General features: G+C 49.1%; 2 protein-coding genes across 2 annotated transcripts in view; one reads left to right on the top strand and one right to left on the bottom strand.

The window, feature by feature from the left end:
* MROH2B (maestro heat like repeat family member 2B) overlaps positions 1-11,874 on the top strand; it is a 94,980-nt gene extending 83,106 nt beyond the window's left edge. The window contains exons 40-42 of the mRNA XM_038744407.1: positions 4,324-4,426; positions 9,584-9,649; positions 11,226-11,874. Coding sequence (XP_038600335.1) covers positions 4,324-4,426; positions 9,584-9,649; positions 11,226-11,341 — 285 coding nt within the window. The 3' untranslated portion in view covers positions 11,342-11,874. The remainder of the gene's footprint in view (positions 1-4,323; positions 4,427-9,583; positions 9,650-11,225) is intronic.
* Positions 11,875-19,162: 7,288 nt separating this feature from the next.
* C7 (complement C7) overlaps positions 19,163-24,852 on the bottom strand; it is a 59,540-nt gene continuing 53,850 nt past the window's right edge. Inside the window, exons 17-18 of the mRNA XM_038744289.1 lie at positions 23,567-23,751; positions 19,163-20,649 (exon numbers count right to left, since the gene is read on the bottom strand). Of these exons, the coding sequence (XP_038600217.1) occupies positions 20,465-20,649; positions 23,567-23,751 (370 nt within the window). The 3' untranslated portion in view covers positions 19,163-20,464. The remainder of the gene's footprint in view (positions 20,650-23,566; positions 23,752-24,852) is intronic.

Genomic DNA, 24,852 nt, shown 5'->3' with positions numbered 1-24,852 from the left:
CAGTGGAAATGCCAGCTGGCAGACATCCCACTTTCCCCTGCCCCCCAGCAAGTATTTTCAGGGAACCCAAGTTTCTCCCACCATTCTTCTCCACTTTTTTACAACGATGGAGGCCTTCTTCCAGGGATAGCAATGGTCAGGCTCTTTGCCTGCATGCTCTTGTTCATTCATTCAATCGTATTTAGTGGGGGCTGACTGTGTGCAGAGCACTGTACTAAGCGTTTGGGAAGTACAAGTCGGCAACATATAATAATAATAATGGCATTTGTTAAGTGCTTACTATGTGCAAAGCACTGTTCTAAGTGCTGGGGAGGATACAGGATGATCAGGTTGTCCCATGTGGGGCTCACAGTCTTCATCCCCATTTTACAAATGAGGTAACTGAGGCACAGAGAAATTAAGTGACTTGACCAAGGTCACACAGCTGACAATTGGCAGAGTTGGGATTTGAACCCATGACCTCTGACTCCCAAGCCCGTGCTCTTCCCATTGAGAGACAGTCCCTACCCAACAACTTTTTCCGAGCAGGTCTGTGACGCTCTGGGTCCTCCAACCCGTAACCGCCTGCCTTCACCGCTCGAGGATAAGCCCCTTGAAGTATTGTGGTCTAGTGGATAGAGCACAGGGCTGGGAGTCAGAGGACCTGGGTTTTAATCCTGGCTCTGCCACTTGTTTGCTATGTGATCTTGGGCAAGTCACTTTTAGATTGTGAGCCCACTGTTGGGTAGGGACTGTCTCTATATGTTGCCAACTTGTACTTCCCAAGCGCTTAGTACAGTGCTCTGCACACAGTAAGCACTCAATAAATACGATTGATGATGATGGTTCTCTGTGCCTCAGTTTCCTCATCTGTAAAATGGGGATTAAGTACTACTCCCTCCTACCTAGATTGTGAGTCCACTCAATCAACTGCATTTATTGAGTGTTTGCTGTGTGCAGAGCACTGTCCTAAGCAGTTGGGAGTGTACAATGTAACAGAGTTGGTAAACACATCCCCTGCCCACAACGAGCTTCCCGTCTAGAGAGGGAGACAGATATTAGTATAAACAAATTATGGATATGTACATAAGTGTACATAATTATGGATATGTACATTAGAGAAGCAGCGTGGCTCAGTGGAAAGAGCCCGGGCTTTGGAGTCAGAGGTCATGGGTTCAAATCCCAGCTCCGCCACTTGTCCGCTGTGTGACTTTGGGCAAGTCACTTCTCTGGGCCTCAGTTCCCTCATCTGTAAAATGGGGATGAAGACTGTGAGCCCACGTGGGACAACCTGATCATCTTGTATTCCCCCCCAGCGCTTAGAACAGTGCTGCGCACATAGTAAGCGCTTAATAAATGCCATTATTATTATTATTATTATTATTATTATAAGTGGTGTGGGGCTGAGGGAGGGGTGAACTGAGGGAGCAAATCGAAGCGCTAGGGCAATACAGAAGGGAGTACAGTGCTCAGCACACAGGAAGTGCTCAATAAATACGATTGAATGAATGAAGGAGGAAATGAGGGCCTAGTCAGGGAAGACCTCTTGGAGATCTGCCTTCAAAAAGGCCTTGAAGGTGGGGAAAGTAATTGTCCGTTGGATATGAGGAAGGGAGGCCATTCCAGGCCAGAGGCAGGATGTGGGCTAGAGGTTGGTGTCGAGATCGATGAGATCTCGATGAGTGACGTCATTAGAGGAGCGAAGCATGTGGGCTGGCTTGTAGTAGGAGAGTAGTGAGGTAAGGTAGGAGGGGGAAAGGGGATTGAGGGCTTTAAAAAGCCGATAGTGAGGAGTTTCTGTTAGATGCAGAGGTGGATAATAATAATAATAATAGTGATGGCATTTATTAAGCACTTAATATGTGCAAAGCACTATTCTAAGCACTGGGGAGGTTACAGGGTGATCAGGTTGACCCCCCCGGGGGCTCACAGTCAATCCCCATTTTACATATGAGGTAACTGAGGCACAGAGAAGTGAAGTGACTTGCCCAAAGTCATGCAGCTGACAATTGGCGGAGCTGGGATTTGAACCCCTGACCACTGACTCCAAAGCCCGGGCTCTTTCCACTGAGCCACACTGCTTCTCTAAGCCAACCAATCCAACCAATGTGAGCCCCATATGGGGCAGGGCTGTGACCAAACAGATGACCTTGTGTCTACCCCAGAGCTTAGAACAGTGTTTGGCACGTAGTAAGCCCTTACCAAATTCATTCATTCATTCAATCGCATTTATTGAGCACTTACTGTGTGCAGAGCACTGTACTAAGCGCTTGGGAAGTACAAGTTGGCAACATATAGAGACGGTCCCTACCCAACAGTGGGCTCACAGTCTACAGCAAATATAGTAATAATAATTGGTCTGGTCTCCTATATCCATTTTACTGTGCCAAAATCATAGTAGAGCATTCTGCATGCAGCCAATCAATCAATCAATCAATCGTATTTATTGAGCGCTTACTATGTGCAGAGCACTGTACTAAGCGCTTGGGAAGTACAAATTGGCAACATATAGAGACAGTCCCTACCCAACAGTGGGTTCAGGTTCCCAGCAGGTACCTAGTAGGGCACCCTGCATATAGTAGGCACTCAGTATACTGCTCCACCCATGGCGCATGCTCAATACATACCATTGCTCGATCACCTGATCATTGGTCATTGCCCTGGTCTTTCTGGCTCCCGCCTTCCACCCTGATAAGGTCCCCTGACCCAGATAGGTGGTCATAGGCACAGAGATAATAATAATAATGGCATTTATTAAGCGCTTACTATGTGCAAAGCACTGTTCTAAGCGCTGGGGAGGTTACAAGGTTGTCCCACGTGGGGCTCACAGTCTTATTCCCCGTTTTACAGATGAGGTAACTGAGGTCCAGAGAAGTGAAGTGACTTGCCCAAAGTCACACAGCTGACAATTGGCGGAGCCGGGGTTTGAACCCATGACCTCCGACTCCAAAGCCCGGGCTCTTTCCACTGAGCCAAGCTGCTTCTCACGGATGCAACTGGCAACCATAGAAGGATGCCAACGGGGGAATGAACCACCAACTCTCCACCCGAGCACTGAGGGTGAGGCTGAGGGAAGCCCAGGCCAGGACAACAGACAGAGACTCCCACCTCCCGCTCAATCAATCAATCAATCGTAAGCAAAAGTAAGCAATCAATCTGCTTACTGTGTGCAGAGCACTGTACTAAGCGCTTGGGAAGTACAAGTTACTCTCCCCACCTAAAGATTCTCACCTGATTGTCTTGTATCTACTCCAGGTCTTAGCACAGTGCTTGGCATATAGAAAGCACTTAACAAAATAGTAGTTATATTAGTGTTACTATTATTATTATTATTATTTTAATTCTAGCCTGTAAACTCAATGTGGGCGGGAAATGTATCTGCCAACTCTATTGTACTCTCCCCAAGACTTTAGGACAGTGCTTGGCGCATGGTAAGCGCTCAATAAATACCGTCGTTGATGATGATCATTGTTATCTGATTATTATCAGAAAAGCAACATGGATCAGTGGAAAGAGCCCGGGCTCGGGAGTCAGAGGTCATGGGTTCTAATCCCTGCTCCGTCGCTTGTCAGCTGTGTGACTTTGGGCAAGTCCACTTAACTTCTCTGTGCCTCTGTTACCTCATCTGTCAAATGGGGATTAAGACTGTGAGCCCCATGTGTGACAACCTGATCACCTTGTATCCACCCCAGCACTTAGAACAGTTCACATAGTAAGCGCTTAACAAATGCCATTATTATTATTATTCATTCATTCATTTAATCGTATTTATTGAGTGCTTACTGTGTGCAGAGCACTGTACTCAGCGCTTGGGAAGTACAAGCTGGCAACATATAGAGACGGTCCCTACCCAACAGTGGGCCCAGCTCAACAGCCTTTTTGTCCTGGCCAGGTGGATTTTGAGTCCCAGCTTGGCTGTGAGATAAGGGGCTCAGGTCCTCCCAGAAATTAGCCTTGGACCAACACCCCGCCTAAGCACTGTTGGCGGGGCATGGGGAGGGGGAAGAAGAGGGGCAGGGTGCCCCAGTAAACAACCAGTTCGGGGGTGGGCACCCTGGGGTGAGTGGCACATTATTGAGCACCCTCTCCCCCATGGATCTCAGTTCCAGCTAACGGTTTGGGGCAGGGGGATGTAATCGCTTCCTGTTGGATTCTGTTTTCCCTGCACAAGGGCTGGCTTCTGTCACCATCCCCTGGTGGGCTGCTCCCCCTCTCCCCCCTGCCCGATTCCAGGCCTCTGAGACGGTGCTCCCCTACCTCTCCATCCCTGGGACTCACGGTCTCCTCTCCCACCCCTTCTTCCCTCCCCGCCATCCCCGTGGCCCCTCTCTCGGTCTCTTCCAGGCCCGCAAGAACGCGGCCCTGCTGCAGACCGTGTACATGCACACGTGCAGCTTCTTCCAGAGCCCCTGGGAGAGGATCCGCTGTGCCGCCGCCAAGCTCGCAGGTCCGGAACAGAGAATTCTGAGCCTCTGGCCCCCTTCCCAACCACAATTCTCCACCCGAATCCCAAACCTTTGACACCTGACCCTTATGCACCACCCCCCGAACCCTCACCTTGACCTCTGATGCCAACCTCCACTCCCGCCCTCTGCCCTCCACCCCCAAGCCCCCATTTTGACCCAAACATAGCAGCCCTGAACCTCACTCTCAACCCCCACACCTGACACACGACCCCAGCCCTTGACCCCAAACCCCACTCCTGACCCCAACCTTAATCCCTGACCCCAACTCTCGACCCTCCCACTAACACCTGGCTCCCTCACTCCTGAGCAATCGAAACCAGGCTAGCTCAGACGAGCTCCTCTGGGCCACCAGGGGATTTTGCTCAAAGAGGTGCAGGGTTTTTTTTAATGGCATTTATTAAGCACTTACTATGTGCAAAGCACTGTTCTAAGCGCTGGGGAGGTTACAAGGCGATCAGGTTGTCCCATGGGGGGCTCACAGTCTTAATCCCCAATTTACAGATGAGATCACTGAGGCACAGAGAAGTTAAGTGACTGGCCCAAAGTCACACAGCTGACAATTGCCAGAGCTGGGATTTGAACCCATGACCTTTGACTCCAAAGCCCGGGCTTTTTCCACTGAGCCACGCTGCTTCTCTCCTGAACCTGTATTTCACAGGGGACAACAGGTGGGGTGGGGCAGTTACCTCCAGAAACTCATCCATCCATACACTCATTCAGGCAATAGCATTTGTTTAGTCCTTACTGTGTGTGGAGCACTATACTAGGTGCTTACTGTGTGTAGAGCACAGTGGCTACTGAGGCACTGAGCACCAGTCGTGCTGAGCACTCTTCTGGTGGCTACTGGGTGTGCACTTGTGCCCTGTTTAGTGTTCTGCCCATAGCTAGGGTATTGTAGGAATTCGGGAGATGATGATGATGGCATTTGTTAAGCACTATGTGCCAAGCACTGTTCTAAGCGCTGGGGTAGATACAGGGTTGTCCCACGTGGGTCTCACAGTCTTAGTCCCCATTTTACATATGAGGTAAATGAGGAACACAGATGTTAAGTGATCTGCCCAAAGTCACACAACAGACAAGTGGCAGAGCTGGATATTGAGCCTACTGTTGGGTATCCCCCTGCCTTACCTCCTTCCCCTCCCCCCAGCACCTGTATATATGTTTGTACATATTTATTACTCTATTTATTTATTTTATTTGTACATATTTATTCTATTTATTTTATTTTGTTAATATGTTTTGTTTTGTTGTCTGTCTCCCCCTTCTAGACTGTGAGCCCACTGTTGGGTAGGGACCATCTCTATATGTTGCCAACTTGTACTTCCCAAGCGCTTAGTACAGTGCTCTGCACACAGTAAGCACTCAACTATCATCTCTATGCTGATGACACCCAGATCTCCATCTCTGCCCCTGCTCTCTCCCCCTCCCTCCAGGCTCGCATCTCCTCCTGCCTTCAGGACATCTCCATCTGGATGTCCGCCCGCCACCTAAAGCTCAACATGTCGAAGACTGAGCTCCTTGTCTTCCCTCCCAAACCTTGTCCTCTCCCTGACTTTCCCATCTCTGTTGACGGCACTACCATCCTTCCCGTCTCACAAGCCCGCAACCTTGGTGTCATCCTCGACTCGGCTCTCTCATTCACCCCTCACATCCAAGCCGTCACCAAAACCTGCCGGTCTCGGCTCCGCAACATTGCCAAGATCCGCCCTTTCCTCTCCATCCAAACTGCTACCCTGCTCATTCAAGCTCTCATCCTATCCCGTCTGGACTACTGCACCAGCCTTCTCTCTGATCTCCCATCCTCGTGTCTCTCTCCACTTCAATCCATACTTCATGCTGCTGCCCGGATTATCTTTGTCCAGAAACGCTCTGGGCATATTACTCCCCTCCTCAAAAATCTCCAGTGGCTACCAATCAATCTGCACATCAGACAGAAACTCCTCACCCTGGGCTTCAAGGCTGTCCATCACCTCGCCCCCTCCTACCTCACCTCCCTTCTCTCCTTCTACTGCCCAGCCCGCACCCTCCGCTCCTCCACCGCTAATCTCCTCGCCGTACCTCGTTCTCGCCTGTCCCGCCATCGACCCCCGGCCCACGTCATCCCCCGGGCCTGGAATGCCCTCCCTCTGCCCGTCCGCCAAGCTAGCTCTCTTCCTCCCTTCAAGGCCCTGCTGAGAGCTCACCTCCTCCAGGAGGCCTTCCCAGACTGAGCCCCTTCCTTCCTCTCCCCCTCGTCCCCCTCTCCATCCCCCCATCTTACCTCCTTCCCTTCCCCACAGCACCTGCATATATGTATATATGGTTGTACATATTTATTACTCTATTTATTTTACTTGTACATTTCTATCCTATTTATTTTATTTTGTTGGTATGTTTGGTTCTGTTCTCTGTCTCCCCCTTTTAGACTGTGAGCCCACTGTTGGGTAGGGACTGTCTCTATGTGTTGCCAATTTGTACTTCCCAGGCGCTTAGTACAGTGCTCTGCACATAGTAAGCGCTCAATAAATACGATTGATTGATTGATTGATTGATAATAAATACGGTTGAATAGGGACCGTCTCTATATGTTGCCAACTTGTACTTCCCAAGTGCTTAGTACAGTGCTCTGCACACAGTAAGTGCTGAATAAATATGATTGAATGAATGACTATTGAACCCATGACCTCTGACTCCCAAGCCCGTGCTCTTGTCACTGAGCCACGCTGCTTCTCTCGGGGAGAGTGTAATGAAGGTGAAATCAATCAATCAATCGTATTTATTGAGCGCTTACTGTGTGCAGAGCACTGTACTAAGCGCTTGGGAAGTACAAGTCTGCAACACATAAAGACAGTCCCTACCCAACAGCGGGCTCACAGTCTAGAAGGGGGAGACAGGGAACAAAACCAAACATACTAACAAAATAAAATAAATAGAATAGATATGTTCAAGTAAGATAAATAAATAAATAAATCAAGTAATAAATCTGTACAAGCATATATACGTATGTACAGGTGCTGTGGGGAAGGGAAGGAGGTAAGATGGGGGGAATGGACAGCCCTCCCATATCTTCTTTTATGGTTTGCTCCCAAGGGCCTGGTGCAGAGCTCTGCCCACAGTCGGTACCCAGTACAGTGCTCTCTGGACATTAGGCGGTCTTTCCCGCAAGTCCCTAGGGCAGTGTTTGGCTCACAACAGGGGCTGGTGCAGTCCTCTACTCACCCAAAGCCCTACTGAGAGCTCACCTCCTCCAGAAGGCCTTCCCAGACTGTGCCCCCTTTTTCCTCCCCTCCTCCCCATCCCCCCGCCCTACCTCCTTCCCCTCCCCACAGCACCTGTATAGATGTTTGTACAGATTTATTACTCTATTTATTTAACTTGTACATATTTACTGTTCTATTTATTTTGTTAATGATGTGCATCTAGCTTTAATTCTATCTATTCTGATGACTTGACACTTGTCCACATATTTTGTTCTGTTGTCTGTCTCCCCCTTCTAGACTGTGAGCCCATTGTTGGGTAGGGACCGTCTCTATATGTTGCCTACTTGTACTTCCCAAGCACACAGTAAGTGCTCAATAAATACGATTGAATGAATGGATGAATGAACCCAGGCAGTACAGTGCTCTGGATGTTAGCTGGTCTTTCATCGATGATGATGATTCATTCATTCACTCAATCGTATTTATTGAGCACTTACTGTGTGCAGAGCACTGTTCTAAGTGCTTGAGAAGTACAAGTCAGCAACACATAGAGATGGTCTCTATCCGACAATGGGCTCACAGTCTAGAAGGGGGAAACAAACAACGGAACAAAACAAAACATGTGGACAAGTGTCATCAGAATAAATAGAAATAAAGCTAGATGCACATCATTAACAAAATAGAATAGTAAATATGTACGAGTAAAATAGAGTAATGGCTCCATGAACTCTCCGTGACCCCACTCACTCATGTCCTCATATGACCCCATGAACTCTCCGTGACACCATTTGTGTCCTCGTATGACTCCACTTTCAATTCTGAAATTGAGAAAATTTTCAAAAAGCAGTTTGTCTCATTTCTCCTCAAATGACCCGCTGAACTCTTCGTGACCTCACTCATTTCCTCAGGTGACCCCCAGGAACCCTCTGTGACCCCATTTGTGTGCTCAGATGGCCCCACTTTCACCTACGAAATTGGGAAAACTTTCAAAAAGCAGCTCAATGTCCCATTTCTCCTCAAATGACCCCATGAACTCTCTGTGGCCCCACTCCTGTCCTCATATGACCCCATGAACTCTCCATGACCTCATTTGTGATGATGATGATGATGATGATGATGATGGCATTTGTTAAGCGCTTACTACGTGCAAAGCACTGTTCTAAGCGCTGGGGGGGATACAGTGTGATCATGTTGTCCCATGTGGGGCTCACAGTCTTAATCCCCATTTTTACAGATGAGGGAACTGAGGCCCAGAGAAGTTAAGTGACTTACCCAAGGTCACTCAGCAGACTTGTGGTGGAGCTGGGATTCGAACCCATGACCTCTGACTCCAAAGCCCGGGCTCCTTTCCGCTGAGCCACGCTGCTTCCCTGTGTCCTCAGATGACCCCCATTTTTACTTTTGAAATGGGGAAAAATATCAGAAACACGTTTAATGTCCCATTTGACCTCAAATGACCCAATGAACTCTGTGACCCCACTCGTGTCCTCAGATGACCCTGTGAACTATCTGTGACCCCATTTGTGTCCGCAGATGACCCCACTTTCACTTATGAATTCAGGAAATTTTTCAGAAAGCAGCAGCGCTCCTCCTCCTCCTCCTCGGCCAGGGCCGGGTGCCCACTTGGGTGCCTGCTGGGTGGGATGGGGGTTGGGCTCTGGGGACACCTCTCTGCTTGGCTCCGATCCCCACCCCAAATGCCTGTCCCCCACGCGCCGTAGGGCTCTGGGCCTCAGTTTCCCTGCCTGGGCGGGTTGGGGGTCACAGCCTGGACCCCTGAGCCACCCCCCACTCACCAACCACCGGCGGAGGGCATGGCAGGGGTCGCCCGGCTGAGGAGCCCCAGCAGGAGCGGGGCCAGGCGGAGGAGAAGGTGCTGCCTCTGCGGCGGGCCCGCCGTGCCCCTCCTGAATTCATCACCTTGGACACTGACATGAGAAATACTCTCTTTGGGTTTAGATGCCATCATTCAAAATGCACCCGGCACACCCTCGCAGTGGTTGGACCAAGAAAGCCTGGACGCATGTAAGTGATGCCAAGCCCGCCTCTTTCTAGCCCGGCACTGGGTTCTGAAGCAGGCCAGGAGCCTGACCACCTAATCGCCCACCAGCCCGGTGCATGCCAAAGTCAGTCAGTCCGTCAATCCTATTTAACGAGCACTTACTGTGTGCAGAACACTGTACTAGGCACTTGGGAGAGCTCAGTAGAACAATAAAAAAGACACATTTCCTGCCCATAGTGAGCTTAGAGTCTAGAGGGGGTGACAGACATTAATATAAATGACAGATATGGATATAATAATAATAATGATGGCATTTGTTAAGCGCTTACTATGTGCAAAGCACTGTTCTAAGCGCTGGGGCGGTTACAAGGTGATCAGGTTGTCCCACGGGGGGGTCACGGTCTTAATCCCCATTTTCCAGATGAGGTAACTGAGGCACAGAGAAGTTGTGACTTGCCCAAAGTCACACAGCTGACAATTGGTGGAGCCAGGGTTTGAACCTTCAACCTCTGACTCCAAAGCCCGTGCTCTTTCCATTGAGCCACGCTGGGAAGGGGGATGAATAAAGGAAGCAAGTCAAAGAGGGGGAGAAGAGGAAAGCAGGGCTTAGTCTGGGAAGGCCTCTTAGAGGAGGTGTGCCTTCAATAAGGCTTTGAAGCAGGGGAGAGTCATTGTCAGATATTCGACGTGGCTTAGGAGGAAAGAGCACAGACTTGGGAGTCAGAGGTCAAGGGTTCAAATCCCAACTCCGCCTTGTGTCTGCTGTGTGACTTTGGACAAGTCACTTCACTTCTCTGTGCCTCAGTTCCTTCATCTGTAAAATGGGGATTAGGACTGCGAGCCCCACGTGGGACAACCTGATCACTTTGTATCCTCCCCAGTGCTTAGAACAGTGCCTTGCACATAGCAAGTGCTTAACAAATGCCATCATCATCATTATTATTATTATTATATTCAGTCAGTCATATTTACTGAGCACTTACTGTGTGCAGAGCCCTGTACTAAGCGCTTGGGAGAGTACAACACAACAATAAACAGTGACATTCCCTGCCCACAGTGAGATGAGAAGGGAGGATTCATTCAATCATATTTACTGAGCGCTTACTGTGTGCAGAGCACTGTACTAAGCGCTTGGGAAGTGCAAGTTGGCAACGTATAGAGACGGTCCCAGGCCAGCCTCTCAGAAGCTCCCAGGGTCACTTGGAGATGGGGGAGAAACACAGCTGTTGGACTTACTGTGTGAAGAGCACTGTACTAAGCTCTCGAGCTTACAGCAAGCTATGGTGGGTGGGAAATGTGTCTGCTTGTTGTTGTATTCTCCCAAGAGCTTAGTTCAGGGCTCTGCACACAGTAAGAGCTCAATAAATACAGTTGAATGAATTAATTCATTAATATAACTAAAAAAGCTGTTCCACCTGCCTCCACTACCCTGTTGCGCCCTAGAAAGCCTCAGGCTCCTTCTCTCCTTTGTCCTATTCACCCAAGTCCCACATCCCCCCCACTTTTCCTGCCCCCACCCTGGCCCTGAGCCCACCTGGGTCTTTGCCTCCGAGGCCGGCGGACTCCCGTGCATCATCTCCCTCTCTGCCCCCCACCCAGGTCTGCGGGGGCTGAAGACGGACCCCTGCGTCAGTGTCCAGAGAGCGGCGGAGGCCGCCCGGCACAGCCTCCTGCGAAGGCGGGCAGTGAGCGGAAGCAGCCTTCCTCACCCGTAAGCGGAGGGCCGGGACTGGCTGCCCAGTCCACCAACTTCTCCCGGGCCGTCCGCTGGGTCCTGGGGAAGCGAGGAGGAGAAGACAAGCTCGGGCCCTTGGAGATCTTTATATTCAATCACAATCTGGCATATCCTGGGGTCCGAAACTGGGTCGGTTCACTGTGTCTCTGAACCACCGAGCCCATCTCCAGCCCCCATGGACCTTGGATGACCTTGATTTGGGTTTGCAGGGTGCCCTCGGCCTAGATTTGCTCAAACTGCCATCTGACCTCCTCAGGGCAGGCCAGTTTGAGGCCATTTGCCCTCTCCTCTCTCCTCCATGGACCCTCCCACCCCCAACATTGGCCACTTTGGGAATGATTCAATTGTTTCTCCCCACCTCGGCCACTCCGTAGCCTCTCCCAATCTGCCTGCCTCATCCCCCTTCAATTATAAGCCCCCAGAAGGAGGAGCCGCCCCTTCGGCTTTCTCAGTGCTCAGCTCACAGAAGAGGTCGATGCAGTGCTCTATTCACCCAGGAACCAAATGGGTGCCATGCACATTTAATAAATCTAAATGAATGAAAACACTGTCCATACAGTGATTGCTGTTCTCGCCCTCTGGTGCTCATTAGATGCTTGTTGTCAGTGGTCAGAGCGCCTTTCCTTCACAATAATAATAATAATAATGATGGCATTTTTAAGTGCTTACTATGTGCCAAGCACTGAGGGGGGGGGGATACAAGGTAATCAGGTTGTCCCACATGGGGCTCACAGTGTTGATTCCCATTTTACAGATGAGCTACCAGAGGCACAGAGAAGTCAAGTGACTTGCCCAAAGTCACACAGCTGACAAGTGGTGGAGCTGGAATTAGAACCCACTCCCAAGCCCGTGCTCTTTCCACTGAGCCACGCAGCTTCATCCAACTCAAGTCTTAGAAACAGCTGCAGCTTGCTTTTAAGGGGACCTTGCTATTCCCTCCTTGTTTTGTTTTTTGGTGGTTACTAAGAGCTTAGTATGTGTCAAACACTGTTCTAAGCACTGGGGTAAGTACGAGTCAATTAGGTCGGACATGGTCCCTGTCCTGCACGGGGCTCTCCCCTCAAGTAGGAGGGAGAACAGGTATTAAGTCTCCATTTTACAGTTGAGGAACTGAGACACAGGGAAGTGAAGCGACTTGCCAGAGATCACACAGCAAGGAATTGGCAGAGCCAGTATTAAAACCTAGGTGCTCTAACTCCTAGGCTGGTACTCTTTCCACTAGGTCATACTGCTTCTCAGTAGAATCCTTGCGTTCAATAGTATTGATTGAGGAGGATCTATTGTTCCAGCATGGGAGGAGTGGACAGCCGTGACAGGAATCCAGAGGACCAGTCCCAACGAGGGGCAGTGTTGGAGAGCAGGGCTGCTCTGCCAGACACCAACCATGCCGGCCCCTTCCTCCTACCCCCTGAGGGAACCGGGTGAATTATTGCTATCTTTATCAATACTGATGGTTATCGTTATCCTTGATTGCCTCAGGAAGGGCTTACTCTCTGGGCACTGTTCTGAGCCTTGGGAAAAGATGCTAGGACCCCGGTTGGATGTGATCTCTGGCTCACAGAGGGATCCCAGGTTGAAGGGGAAGAGGAAGAGACACAAAAGCACTGGGAAAGAAAAACACGGGCAGGAGAAGCAGCGTCCAGCTCAGAAATGCTCCAGGTCTCTGGAGACCTGGGTTCTAATCCCTGCTCCACCATGTGCCGGCTGTGTGACTGTGGGCAAGTCACTTGACTTCTCTGAGCCTCGGCTTCCTCACCCGCATAATGGAGATAATAATAATAGCATAGATTAAGCGCTTACTATGTGCAAAGCACTGTTCTAAGCTCTGGGGAGGTTACAAAGTGATCAGGTTGTCCCATGTTGGGCTCACAGTCTTAATCCCTATTTTACAGATGAGGTAACTGAGGCACAGAGAAGTGACTTGCCCAAAGTCACACAGCTGACAGCTGGCGGAGCGGGATTTGAACCCATTGACCTCTGACTCCAAACCCCATCCATCCCGTGTCTTTCCCATCACTGTAGAAAACACCACTATCCTCCATCTCACAAGTCCATAACCTTGAACCGTCATTCTCATTCAACCCACATATTCACTCTACCTTCACAACATCACTCAAATCCATCCTTTACTCTCTGCCCAAACTGCTACTACCCTGATTCAAGCACTTACCATAGTCCACCTTGACCACTGCATCCTCCTCCTCACTGACCTCCCTCCTTCCTCTCTCTCCCAACTCCAATCCACACTCCATTCATTCAATCACTCATATTTATTGAGTGCTAACTGTGTGCAGAGCACTGTACTAAGTGCTTGGGAAGTACAAGTTGGCAACATAGAGATGGTCCCTACCCAACAGAGGGCTCACAGTCTAGAAGGGGGAGACAGATAACAAAATAAAACATATTAACAAAATAAAATGAATAGAATAGTAAATATGAACAAACATATATACATATATACAGGTGCTGTGGGGAGGGGAAGGAGGTAAGGCAAGGGGATGGGGAGGGGGATTAACAAAATAAAATAAATAGAATAGTAAATATGTACAAACATATATACATATATTCAGGTGCTGTGGGGAGGGGAAGGAGGTAAGGTCGGGGGGATGGGGAGGGAGAGTAGGGGGAGAGGAAGGAGGGGGCTCAGTCTAGAAAGGCCTCCTGGAGGAGGTGAGCTCTCAATAGGGCTTTGAAGGGAGGAAGAGAGCTAGCTTGGCAGATGCAGAGGTGGCCTGGATCGTTTTCCTAAGAAAGAAACATTCAATCCACATCTTCCCACTCTTTAAGAACCTTCAATGGTTGCCCATCCACCCCTGCATGAAATTGAAGCTCTTTATCCTAGGCTGAAAAGCACTCAATCAGCTCACCCACTCCTGTTCTACCTAGCTAATTTCCTATTACAACCCGATGTGTTTGCTTTGCTCCTCTATCACCAACCTACTCACTGTCACCCAATCTCATCTATCTCACCACCGACCCCTCGTCCACGCCCTGCCCTTACCCTGGAATGCCCTCCCTCTTCATATCCAACAGACAACTCTCCCCACCTTCAAAGCCTGATTAAAATCGCCTCACCTCCAAGAGGCCTTCCCCATCTAAACCTTATTTCTCCTAATAATAACTGTGGCATTGGTTAAGTGCTTATTATGTGCCAGGCACTGTACTAAGCACTGGGATTCATACAAGGTAATCAGGTTGGACCCAGTCTCTGTCCCGCCTAGGGCTCATAGTCTTAATTCCCAATTTACAGATGAGAGAACTGAGGCACAGAGAAGTGAAGTAACTTGCCTAAGGTCACACAGCAGACGAGTGGCACAGGTTCTTCTGACTCCCGGGCCCGTGCTCTACCCACTAGGCCACCCTGCTTCAAGCTCTATTCCCTCTGCCTTCTAAAATGCCCTCGCCCTTGGATCTATAGCCTTTAAGGACTTGACATTCTCTCCATCCTCATCTCTACAGCACTTATGTTCATATATTTAATTTATTTTACTGGCTGTCTCCCCCTCTAGACCGTAAACTCATTTTGGGCTGGGAATGTGTCTACCATCTCAATTGCAGTCTACTCTCCCAAGTGCTTAGTATAGTGTTCTGTGCACAGTAAGCACTCAATAAATACCATTGATTGATTGATTCACCCAAAATTCAAATCCTGGCTTCACTACTTCCCTACTGCAAGACCTTAGGCAAGTCACTTGACTTCCCTGTGTCTCAATTTCCTCATCTGAAAATGGAGGTTTGTTACTCATGGACCCTCCCCCTTAGATTGTTAGCCTCCTGTGGGTCAGGGATTATGCCTGATCTGATTGTATTTGATCTACTTCAACCCTAAGCACAGCATTTGGCATATGAACACTTAATTGTGTGCACAGCACTCTACTAAGTGATCACGATAGTACACTAGACTTGGTAGATGCAATACTTCCTCAAAAGAATCTTACAATCTAGTAAGACACATAATAAAATCAATTACAGATGGGGGAAATACCAGAGTCATGAAGAAGCTTGCATACTGACCGCTGTTCTCCTTGCCCCTGCTTTCTTGCTGTTCCTCTTCTTGGCTCTGCAAAAAGTTTAGACAGGCAACAGATAATGTGGAATGAAGGAGAGGTCACAGAATATGGCTCCAAAATAGGGAAATTTGGTTTTCACTGGCCCCAACCACGGAGTGAATGTCTCTCCCTGATTTATTCTGTTCCCAATGGAGCTCTGTAAATATTTGTTTTTCCTGGTGCCCCTCCCTGCTTTATCCCCTCCAGAATGGAGCATTGGCCCACGTGCCTGGGGAGAAGGAGAGGAGGGAAAGATGGTCAGCCTTGATAGTGGGGTTTGGGGGAGCAGCAGGGAAGGGATACGGAGGAAGCCTCACCTGACAAGAAGCAGCATCTTAGTGGATAGAGCACAGGCCTAGGAGTCAGAAGAACCTGGGTTCTAATCCTGCCTCTGCCACTTGTCTGCCTTGTGACCTTGGGCAAATCATTTCACTGCTCTGTGCTTCAGTTCCTTCATCTGGAAAATGGGAATTAAGAGTGTGAGCCCCACTTGGAACGGGCCCGATTTGTTTGTATCCACCCCAGCGCTTAGTATGGTGCCTGGCACGTAGTAAGTGCTTAATAAATGCCACACTTATTATTACTATCACTGCCCCCACCATCACCACATCATTAGAGTAGCAGCATGGCTCAGTGGAAAGAGCAAGGGCTTTGGAGTCAGGGGTCATGGGTTCAAATCCCAGCTCCGCCAATTGTCAGCTGTGTGACTTTGGGCAAGTCACTTAACTTCTCTGGGCCTCAGTTACCTCATCTGTAAAATGGGGATTGACTGTGAGCCCTCTGTGGGACAACCTGATCACTCTGTAGCCTCCCCACACTTAGAACAGTGCTTTGCACATAGTAAGCGCTTAATAAATGCCATCATTATTATTATTATTATTATTATCACCACCCCCTCTGATATTGCCCCCCCCTGCCATCACCCCCTCCATCATCACCACCCCCTCCCACCATCATCACTCCCGCCACCATCACCATCTCTGTAGCCTTGGTCCCCACCACCTCCACAGAGCACTTCAGCGGGCAGCAGGGCCAGAGACCACCTGCCGTTCAGGACACCCGATGTGGCAGGTCTGGGGCTGAGCACCCCTCTTACCTGTTGCCCTCAGAGGCCATGATCATGTACGTATGTGAGCTTATCTTTCTGGAGGCCCCTTAGTCCCAGGGCCAGGGATGCAGCTCCTAAAAGCCCAGGTTGGAAGAAATTAAAGGAGGGCAAAAACAAGCCTGTGTGTCACCACATTTAAGGGCATTACTGGCTGCTACCATCACTGGACAGCCCAGGGTCTGCAGCAAATAGTTCATTCCATCGCTGAAAATCATCATCATCATCATCATCATAGTCTTTATTAAGGACTTACTATGTGCCAAGAACTGTGCTAAGTGCTAGGGCAGATAATAATAATAATAATGGCATGTGTTTAGTGCTTACTATGTGCAAAGCACTGTTCTAAGCACTGGGGAGGTTACAAGGTGATCAGCTTGTCCCACAGGGGGCTCACAGTCTTAATCCCCATTTTACAGATGAGGGAACTGAGGCCCAGAGAAGTTAGGTGACTTGCCCAAAGTCACACAGCTGACAATTAGCGGAGCTGGGATTTGAACCCATGACCTCTGACTCCAAAGCCCATGCTCTTTCCACTGAGCCACGCTGCGTCTCAGATAGATATGAGCAGATCAGACACAGTCCCTATCTCACATGGGAAATAGACTAAGGGGGAGGGAAAACAGGTATTGAAGCCCCGGTTCACAGATGAAGACAGCGAGGCACAGAGAAGTTAGGTAACTTGCCCTAGGTCACACAGCAGTCAAGTGGCAGAGTCAGGATTTGAATCCAGGCTTCCCGATTCCCAATCTTGTGCTCTTTCTGGTCCAGGAGGGCACTAGGAGACCCCCTGAAGGGGTGCTGGCTCTGCTCCTTCTCCCGCTCCACTGTGACCCCTCCCCAACAGGGACCTTCACAGGGACAGGTGGATTGGGGTTCTACAACGTGGCAAAATTCGGCCTCCTGCCCTGCTCCCTGTCCCCTTCCTAACGGGGCCCCGACTCACACCCATTTGTGGTGAAATCTGAATTTCCTGCAGGAAACAGCATGGCCTGGTAGTTAGAATATGGGCCTTGGAGTCAGAGGACCTGAGTTCTAATCCCAGCTCCGCCACTTGTCTCCAGTGTGACCTTAGGAAAGTCACTTCAAGTCTCTGGGCCTCAATTCCCTCATTGGTAAAATGGGATTAAGACTGTGAGCCCCATGTGGGACAGGGACTGTGTTTAACCTGCTTAGCTCAGTGAAGCAGCGAGGTTCAGTGGAAAGATCCCAGGCTTTGGAGTCAGAGGTCATGGGTTCAAATCCCGGCTCCGGCAATTGTCAGCTGTGTGACTTTGGGCAACTCACTTCACTTCTCTGGGCCTCAGTTACCTCATCTGTAAAATGGAGATTAAGACTGTGAGCCCCCCGTGGGATAACCTGCTCACCTTGTAATCTCCCCGGTGCTAGAATAGTGCTTTGCACATAGTAAGTGCTTAATAAATGCCATCATTATTATTAGCTTATATCTACCCCAACATTTAAAACAGTGCCCGGCCCGTAGTAAGTGCTTAACAAATGGCATTAAAAAAAAGAAAAGGCTGGGGGATGTGTCTCCTTGATATCCTCAGAAAGATGCAATCTAACGGGGAAGAAATTAAAAAAATAAAGTAGGGAGCAAACTCGGGGGCTCAAACGCAGCCAAAGCCTGATTTCTATGTTTCCTTGTCAGGGGAGATCTTCCCCAACTGAAGGACAGAGCTTCAGAGAATGTGGAAATGCGTTTAGACCTTGAGCCTAGAGAGGAAACACTCAGTGTGAAAACAAAGTCTGGCGGCCACAATCTCTCTGGCTCTGTCTCCCTTTGACCCGCTGCTGTTACCATGGCAACTCGTGTCCTCACAGATGCTCGGAATGTACGGGGCTCTTGCTATTTGGAAATCAAGTCAAAGGGGTTTCAGGGCCGGGGCTCTCCGTTATCGCAAGTCTCTCCAGGGGCACAGTGGTGCGGGAAATTCTGGATTCCAACCCCGGCATGCTAACCAGAAGAAAAAAAAAATCATATTTGTTTCAGGGGAAGTTATGTGTAAGAAACTAAACCTCAGCCTAAACTTCAGAAAGTCTACGGACTTTTTTAAGGAAAGCTTAGTAATAATAATAATGATGATGATGATGATGATATTTGTTAAGCACTTACTATGTGCAAAGCACTGTTCTAAGCACTGGGGAGGTTACAAGGTGATCAGGTTGTCCTACGGGGGCTCACAGTTTTAATCCCCATTTTACGGATGAGGTAACTGAGGCACAGAGAAGTTAAGGGACTTGCCCAAAGTCACACAGCTGACAGTGGCAGAGCTGGGATTTGATGACCTCTGACTCCAAAGCCCGGGCTCTTTCCACTGAGCCACGTTGCTTAGTAATGTATTCATCAAGTTGTGGGCAGGGAATGTATCTGTTTATAGTTGTATTGTACTCTCTCAAGTGCTTAGCACAGTGCTTTGCACACAGTAAGCGCTCAATAAATACGATTGGATGAATGAATGAATTGCATTTTTAAAATTCGATACCGGGTCGACCAGGCTGAAAAATTTTCAGATTACCTCACAAACAGCATTTCCTTCCCATGACGTTTATATGAAGGCAACATGGCCAGAGCTTCCCCTGAAGCATCTAAGTACTATTCCAGACAAGAATTTACCCCTTGTTAAAGGTAAGAACAGACAGAAACTTTCCTTACAATGTATTTATCAATAGGAAGAAATACAGTAAATTGATTTTTCAACAAACAAGCCCCATTCCATTATCATTTTACCTCATTCATTCAACTGCCTGGCCAGCTCTTTCTGTTCCCATAGAAGATGGTTGAGAGATAAATCGATAAACCCGCGAACCTGGCGGATTCAATTCCCCTGCAAAACGTGCTCATGTGCCTGGTTACGGAGGAAATGCCCAGAGCCAGTCCCACCGTAGACACTCGAATACCCGTTCTGTGCATACACGTGTGGGCCCTCCTCAGGCCTGAAATTCAAGGCCCTTGGGTTCAAACCTATTAGATGAAAGTAAAAAAGATAAGGAAATAAGTGCTGTTGTGTTGCTCCTAAATTACAAAGTTAGAGCGTAGCTGTGCCCTTGACGGCTAGAAGCTGCACATCACTTAGACCTTTCAATCTCTGGAGCAGAGGCTGTCTTCCCGCGAGCTTGTTCAGGGAGGCAAATGCAAAGTAAAGATGCTCCTGTGAAGAGGAATAATTACAAGCCTTTCAGCTCACCACAGTCTCTAGTTCCTCCCAGACTGCTCTATTGTGTTTTCTTGAATCACCTCCCCTAGTGAGATGTGGGCTGGACCACCATCATTAGTGGCTATCGTCTTCTTTCTCTCCACATGGCATGACAGACAGAACCTCGACCCCACATAACAGGACCAAAAATGGCTTGGGTTTATACAAGAGGTCTGGCGGGGTGGGGGACAACGAATTGGGGAGGAGGAGGGGCCTGGCAGGGGAGGACCCAGAGATGGGGAGGGGAAGATGTCAAGATGCAGAAGGGGGCAGAGACAGGAAGGTGGAGAGTGGTGAGGTGGCAATGGGAGGAGGAATCCAGATGGGGAAAGAGGTAGAGATGGGGGTTAGAGATGGGGCAGAGAGGAAGGGTGAGGAAGAGTCGAGATGGAGATGGGGAGAGGTGGGGACTAGGAGGCCAGTAGAAGTCGGGAAGTAGATGGGGAGGAGGAAGGGGGGAGAGAAGGGGGTAGAGATGAAGCAGAGAGGAAGGAGTAGGAAGTGGAAAGAGATGAGGAAGGAGAAGGGGAGGAGGATGGGTTGAGATGGGAAAGAGGTCAGAGATGGGGACAGATGCAGTGGAGGGGAAGGGTAGTAGAAGGAGAGGTAGAGTTTGGGAAGGAGAGGGGGAGGAGACGGGAAAGGAGAGGAAGGCTGGTGTCAGTTGGATGAGAGCAGGGGCCGCTCAGACAGGGAGAGGTTCGGGCCGAGGACGGGCGAGTCGGACAAGGCCCGGCGGTCCGTGGAGGAGGCTACTTCCTCTCATCGGGGCAGGGCGTGATGGCGACGACGGGGAGCTCCTGGCCCTGGCATCTCAGGACCCCAGCCTCGCACTCGCTCAGCGTCCGCCGGCCCCCGGCCTCTTCCACGCAGATGCTCATCCCTTCTTGCCCCTCACACTCCGCTGCTTCACGACACACACACGTGCCGCTTGGCTCTGGGAAAACAGAGGAGGGGAAAGGGGATTGGCTTGGTGGGGTGGGTGGTGGCGGGGAGGGGACAGGCCTCCAAGGAGACCACAGGCAAGTGAGGTTGCCCATCACAGCTGCAATTCCTGGCTCGGGGACGCCTGGCCCTGCCAAGAGCCACTCTGGGCTCCTGGGAAACCTTTCCTTGATTTCCCTGATTTCCCTGATTGGTCAGCACTCTGGGCTGCGCAGCACCCAGCCCTTTTTTCTTATGGTGTCTGTTAAGTGCTTACTATGTTCCAGGCACTGTACTAAGTGCTGGGATACACACTTCGGACATGGTCCACGTCCCGCAAGAAGCTTAGTCTTTATCCTTAGAGAAGCAGCATAACTTAGTTGAATGAGCACAGGCTTGGGAGTCAGAGGTTGTGGGTTCTAATCCCAGCTCCTCCACTTATCAGCTGTGTGACTTTGGGCAAGTCACTTAACTTCTCCGTGCCTCAGTTACCTCATCTGTCAAATGGGGATTAAGACTGTGAGCCCCAGGTGGGACAACCTGATTGCCTTGTATCTACCCCAATGCTTAGAACAGTGCTTGGCACAGAGGAAGCGCTTAACAAATACCATCATCATCATTATTATTATCCCCATTTTACAGATGAGGAAACTGAGGCTTGCCCAAGGTTACACAGCAGACAAGTGGCAGAGCCGGGATTAGACCTGATTCCCACTCTATCCACTAGGCCATGCTGCTTTTCTTTTCCCCGGACAATCAACAGACTCCAAGAAATGCTTGGTGGAGAAAACCCAGTTTGTCTCTGGGACAGACTGGCCTGTACTAAGAATAGAGAGTGGGAGGGTGGGGGGATAACGGGGACTGCTCTGCTCTATCTGCCCTCAGGCGACACTGGGGTCCTGCAGAAAAGTCCCTCCTCCCTGAGAAGGGCATTGGATGACAAGCTGCCAGTGTGAAAAGGACATAATAGGGAACGAGTTTGCCTTTTCTGTGGTATTGCAGAAGCAGTGGTGGTTTAGTTGATAGAGCCTGGGCGTCAAAAAGATCTGGGTTCTAATCCCAGTTCTGCCACTTGTCCGCTGTGTGACCTTGGGCAAGTCACTTAACTTCTCTGGCCTCAGTTACCTTATCTGTAAAATGGGGATTAAGACTGTGAGCCCCATGTGGGACAGGGACTGTGTCCAAATACTTAGTACAGCCCTCTGCACACAGTAAGTCCTCAATAAATACAATTGAATGAATGAATCTGATGAGCTTGTATCTAAGCCCACTTGCAGAACAGTGCTTGGCACAAAGTAAGCACTTAACAAGTACTGCCATTATTATTACTCTCCCAAGAACTTAGAACAGTGCTCTGCCCATAGTATGTGCTCAACACCACTGATTAATTGATTGACAGAGAAAAGGATTAAAAACAGGAAGATTAGGAACCCTTCCTCTATGCCCCATCCCCATCCCCCATCTCTATCTCTTTCCTCATCTTGACTCCTTCTCCCATTCCCACCTCACCCCTCTCCACCTTCCCATCTCTGCCCCCTTCCCCATCCCAAACTGTCCCCCTCCGCATCTCTATCCAGGAATCCAGGAGCTGAGAGGGAAAAGGAAAGAGAGCCATCCGGGGAAGGGCAGGGGTGGAAGAGCAGGAAGCACAGCCAGAGAGAGAAAGGATCGGGACAGAAGGACTCTGGATGGAGGTCTAAAAGTGGAGAATTTCAGCTCCTGGAAGACAGGGATCAGGTGTGCCACTCTTATTATATATGCTCCCAAGGACCTAGAATAGTGCCCACTCAGCATATTGCTTGGCACACAAGGCACTGAATTGAATGCTCTATATTGCCCACAGAATAAGTCAGTCAGTCAGTCAGATTATTGAGCACTTACCATGTACAGAGCACTGTACTAAGCTCTTGGGAGAGTACAATAGAACACTAAACAGACAACTTCCCTGCCCACGATGAGCTTAGTCTAGAGTAAACACTTAGTCCAGTCAGTCAACAGGACTGAAAGGCCAGAATATAAGGAGAACAACTTGGGCAAGTCACTTCACTTCTCTTTGCCTCACTTACCCCATTTGTAAGATGGGGATTAAGACTGTAAGCCCTATGTGGGACAGGGACTGTGTCCAACCTGATCACCTTGTATGTGCCCCATGCTTAGAACAGTGCCCATTGTTGGGTAGGGATAGTCTCTGTTTGTTGCCAAATTGTACGTTACCAAGCACTTAGTACAGTGCTCTGCACACAGTAAGTGCTCAATAAATATGATTGAATAAATGAATGAACAGTTCTTGGCACATAGCAAGCACTTAACAATATCACAATTATTATTACTATTATTATTATTAAGGGAAGAACCAAGCATTGTATCTGCCTTCAAGGTGTTTTTATTCTAATGGCGACATGCTCATCTGTAATTTATTTTAGTGTCTGTCTCCCCCATTTGTCTTAGTTATAAGTTCCTTGAGGGAAGGGATTCTATCTACTAATTAACTGTGGTATCTGTTAAGCGTTTACTACGTGTCAAACACTGTTCTAAGTGCTGGGGTAGAATCAAGCTAATCAGGTAGGACGCACAGTCCCTGTCCCACATGGAGCTCACAGTCTAAGTAGGAGGGAGAAGGGGTATTGGACCACCATTTTACAAATGAGGAAACGGAGGCACGGAGAAGGTAAGTGACTTGTCAATGGCTCCATGGCAGGCAAGGGGTCTTCTGACTTGCAGGAGCCTGCTCTAATTCTATTGTACTCTCCCAAGTGCTTAGGACAGTGCTCAGCAGCCAACACACTAGATGCTCAGCAATGGACCGATTGATGCCCCCCACCCTGGGGGGAGTCTCAGACTTCCCCCGGGCCTCGTGCCCGAGGTCTGGTGCCACTTGCCCCACACGGGCGATCAGCCATGCCCGCGGAGTGCCCCGAGTCCTGGCTTACCATCGCATTTCTCCCACAGCAAACACGCGTCGCACGTCTTCCCAGTGGACTTGGGCAAGCTGCAGCTGTTGTCCGCGGCCAGCGTGAACTTCCTACCCACACACTCCATGACTTGCAGCTTGCAAATGGTCAGAGCTATGATTTTTTTGTTCGCTTCATTCTGGGCACAGACGTCCAGCGAGGGTCTGAAAAGAGTGGAGAAAACGGCATAATTTTCATCACGCTTCGGTCTTAGATCAGTCAACCATATTGAGTGCTTGCTGTGTGCATTGAACTGGACTGACCGCTTTGAGAGAGTGTAATATAACTTCAATGGTGTTTCTTGGCTAAGTGTGGAACTCTTGCTGTATGCAGAGCACTGTACTAAGCACTTGAGAGAGTGTACTATAACATCAATGGTATTCTTGGTATTTCTTAGCTAAGAATGAAGGAGAGATAGTATGGCTTTATGGCTAGAGCATAGGTCCGGAAATTTAGAGGACCTTGGGTTTTAATCTTGGCTTTGCTCTGCTAAGTCAATTTACTTCCAGTAGAGAAGTACTGTAGCCAAGTGGAAAGAGCCTGGGACTGAGAGTCAGAGGATTTATTTATTTATTCATTTATTTATATTAATATCTGTCTCCCCCTCTCTAGACAGTGAGCTTGTGGTGGACAGGGAATGTGTCTGTTGTTGCAGTGTACTTTTCCAAGCGCTTACTACACTACTTTGCACACAGTAAGCGTTCAATAAATTTGATTGATTGACTGAATAAATGCATAACCCTGAGTCTGCCATTTACCTGTTGTATGACCTTGGGCAAGTCACTTCATGTCTCTGTGCCTCAGTTCCCTCATCTGCAGAAAGGGGGTTCAATACCTGTTCTCCCTCCTACTTAGACTGTGAGCCCCAAGTGGGGCCTGATTATCTCGTATCTACCCCAGCGCATAGTATAGGGCTTGGCACATTGTAAGCACTTCATAGAACCCACTATAATTATTATTATCATGACTTAACCTCTCTGATTTTTAGTGTCCTCATATGTAAAATGGAATTAATCCTCCCTGCCTCTGTTTCCCTCCCAGGGGTGCTGTGACGATAAAATGAGAACTGTGGACATAAAGTGCTTGGAGAAACAAAAGTACCAGACAGAGGCATTATTTTTGTTTTAGGGGCAGTTTCTTTTAGGCATATATCTTGTCTCTCTACAAGTGTGAAAACTGAGGCACAGAGGAGTTGGAAGGTTAATCAATCATTGCCCAACTAGCAGAGAAGTGAGGGCCCACCAGTTAACAGCCTAGTATAATGC

This window comes from Tachyglossus aculeatus, chromosome 3 (assembly GCF_015852505.1).
Source record: "Tachyglossus aculeatus isolate mTacAcu1 chromosome 3, mTacAcu1.pri, whole genome shotgun sequence".
Lineage (NCBI taxonomy): Eukaryota > Metazoa > Chordata > Mammalia > Monotremata > Tachyglossidae > Tachyglossus > Tachyglossus aculeatus.
This window is presented reverse-complemented; position numbering and strand designations above follow the sequence as displayed.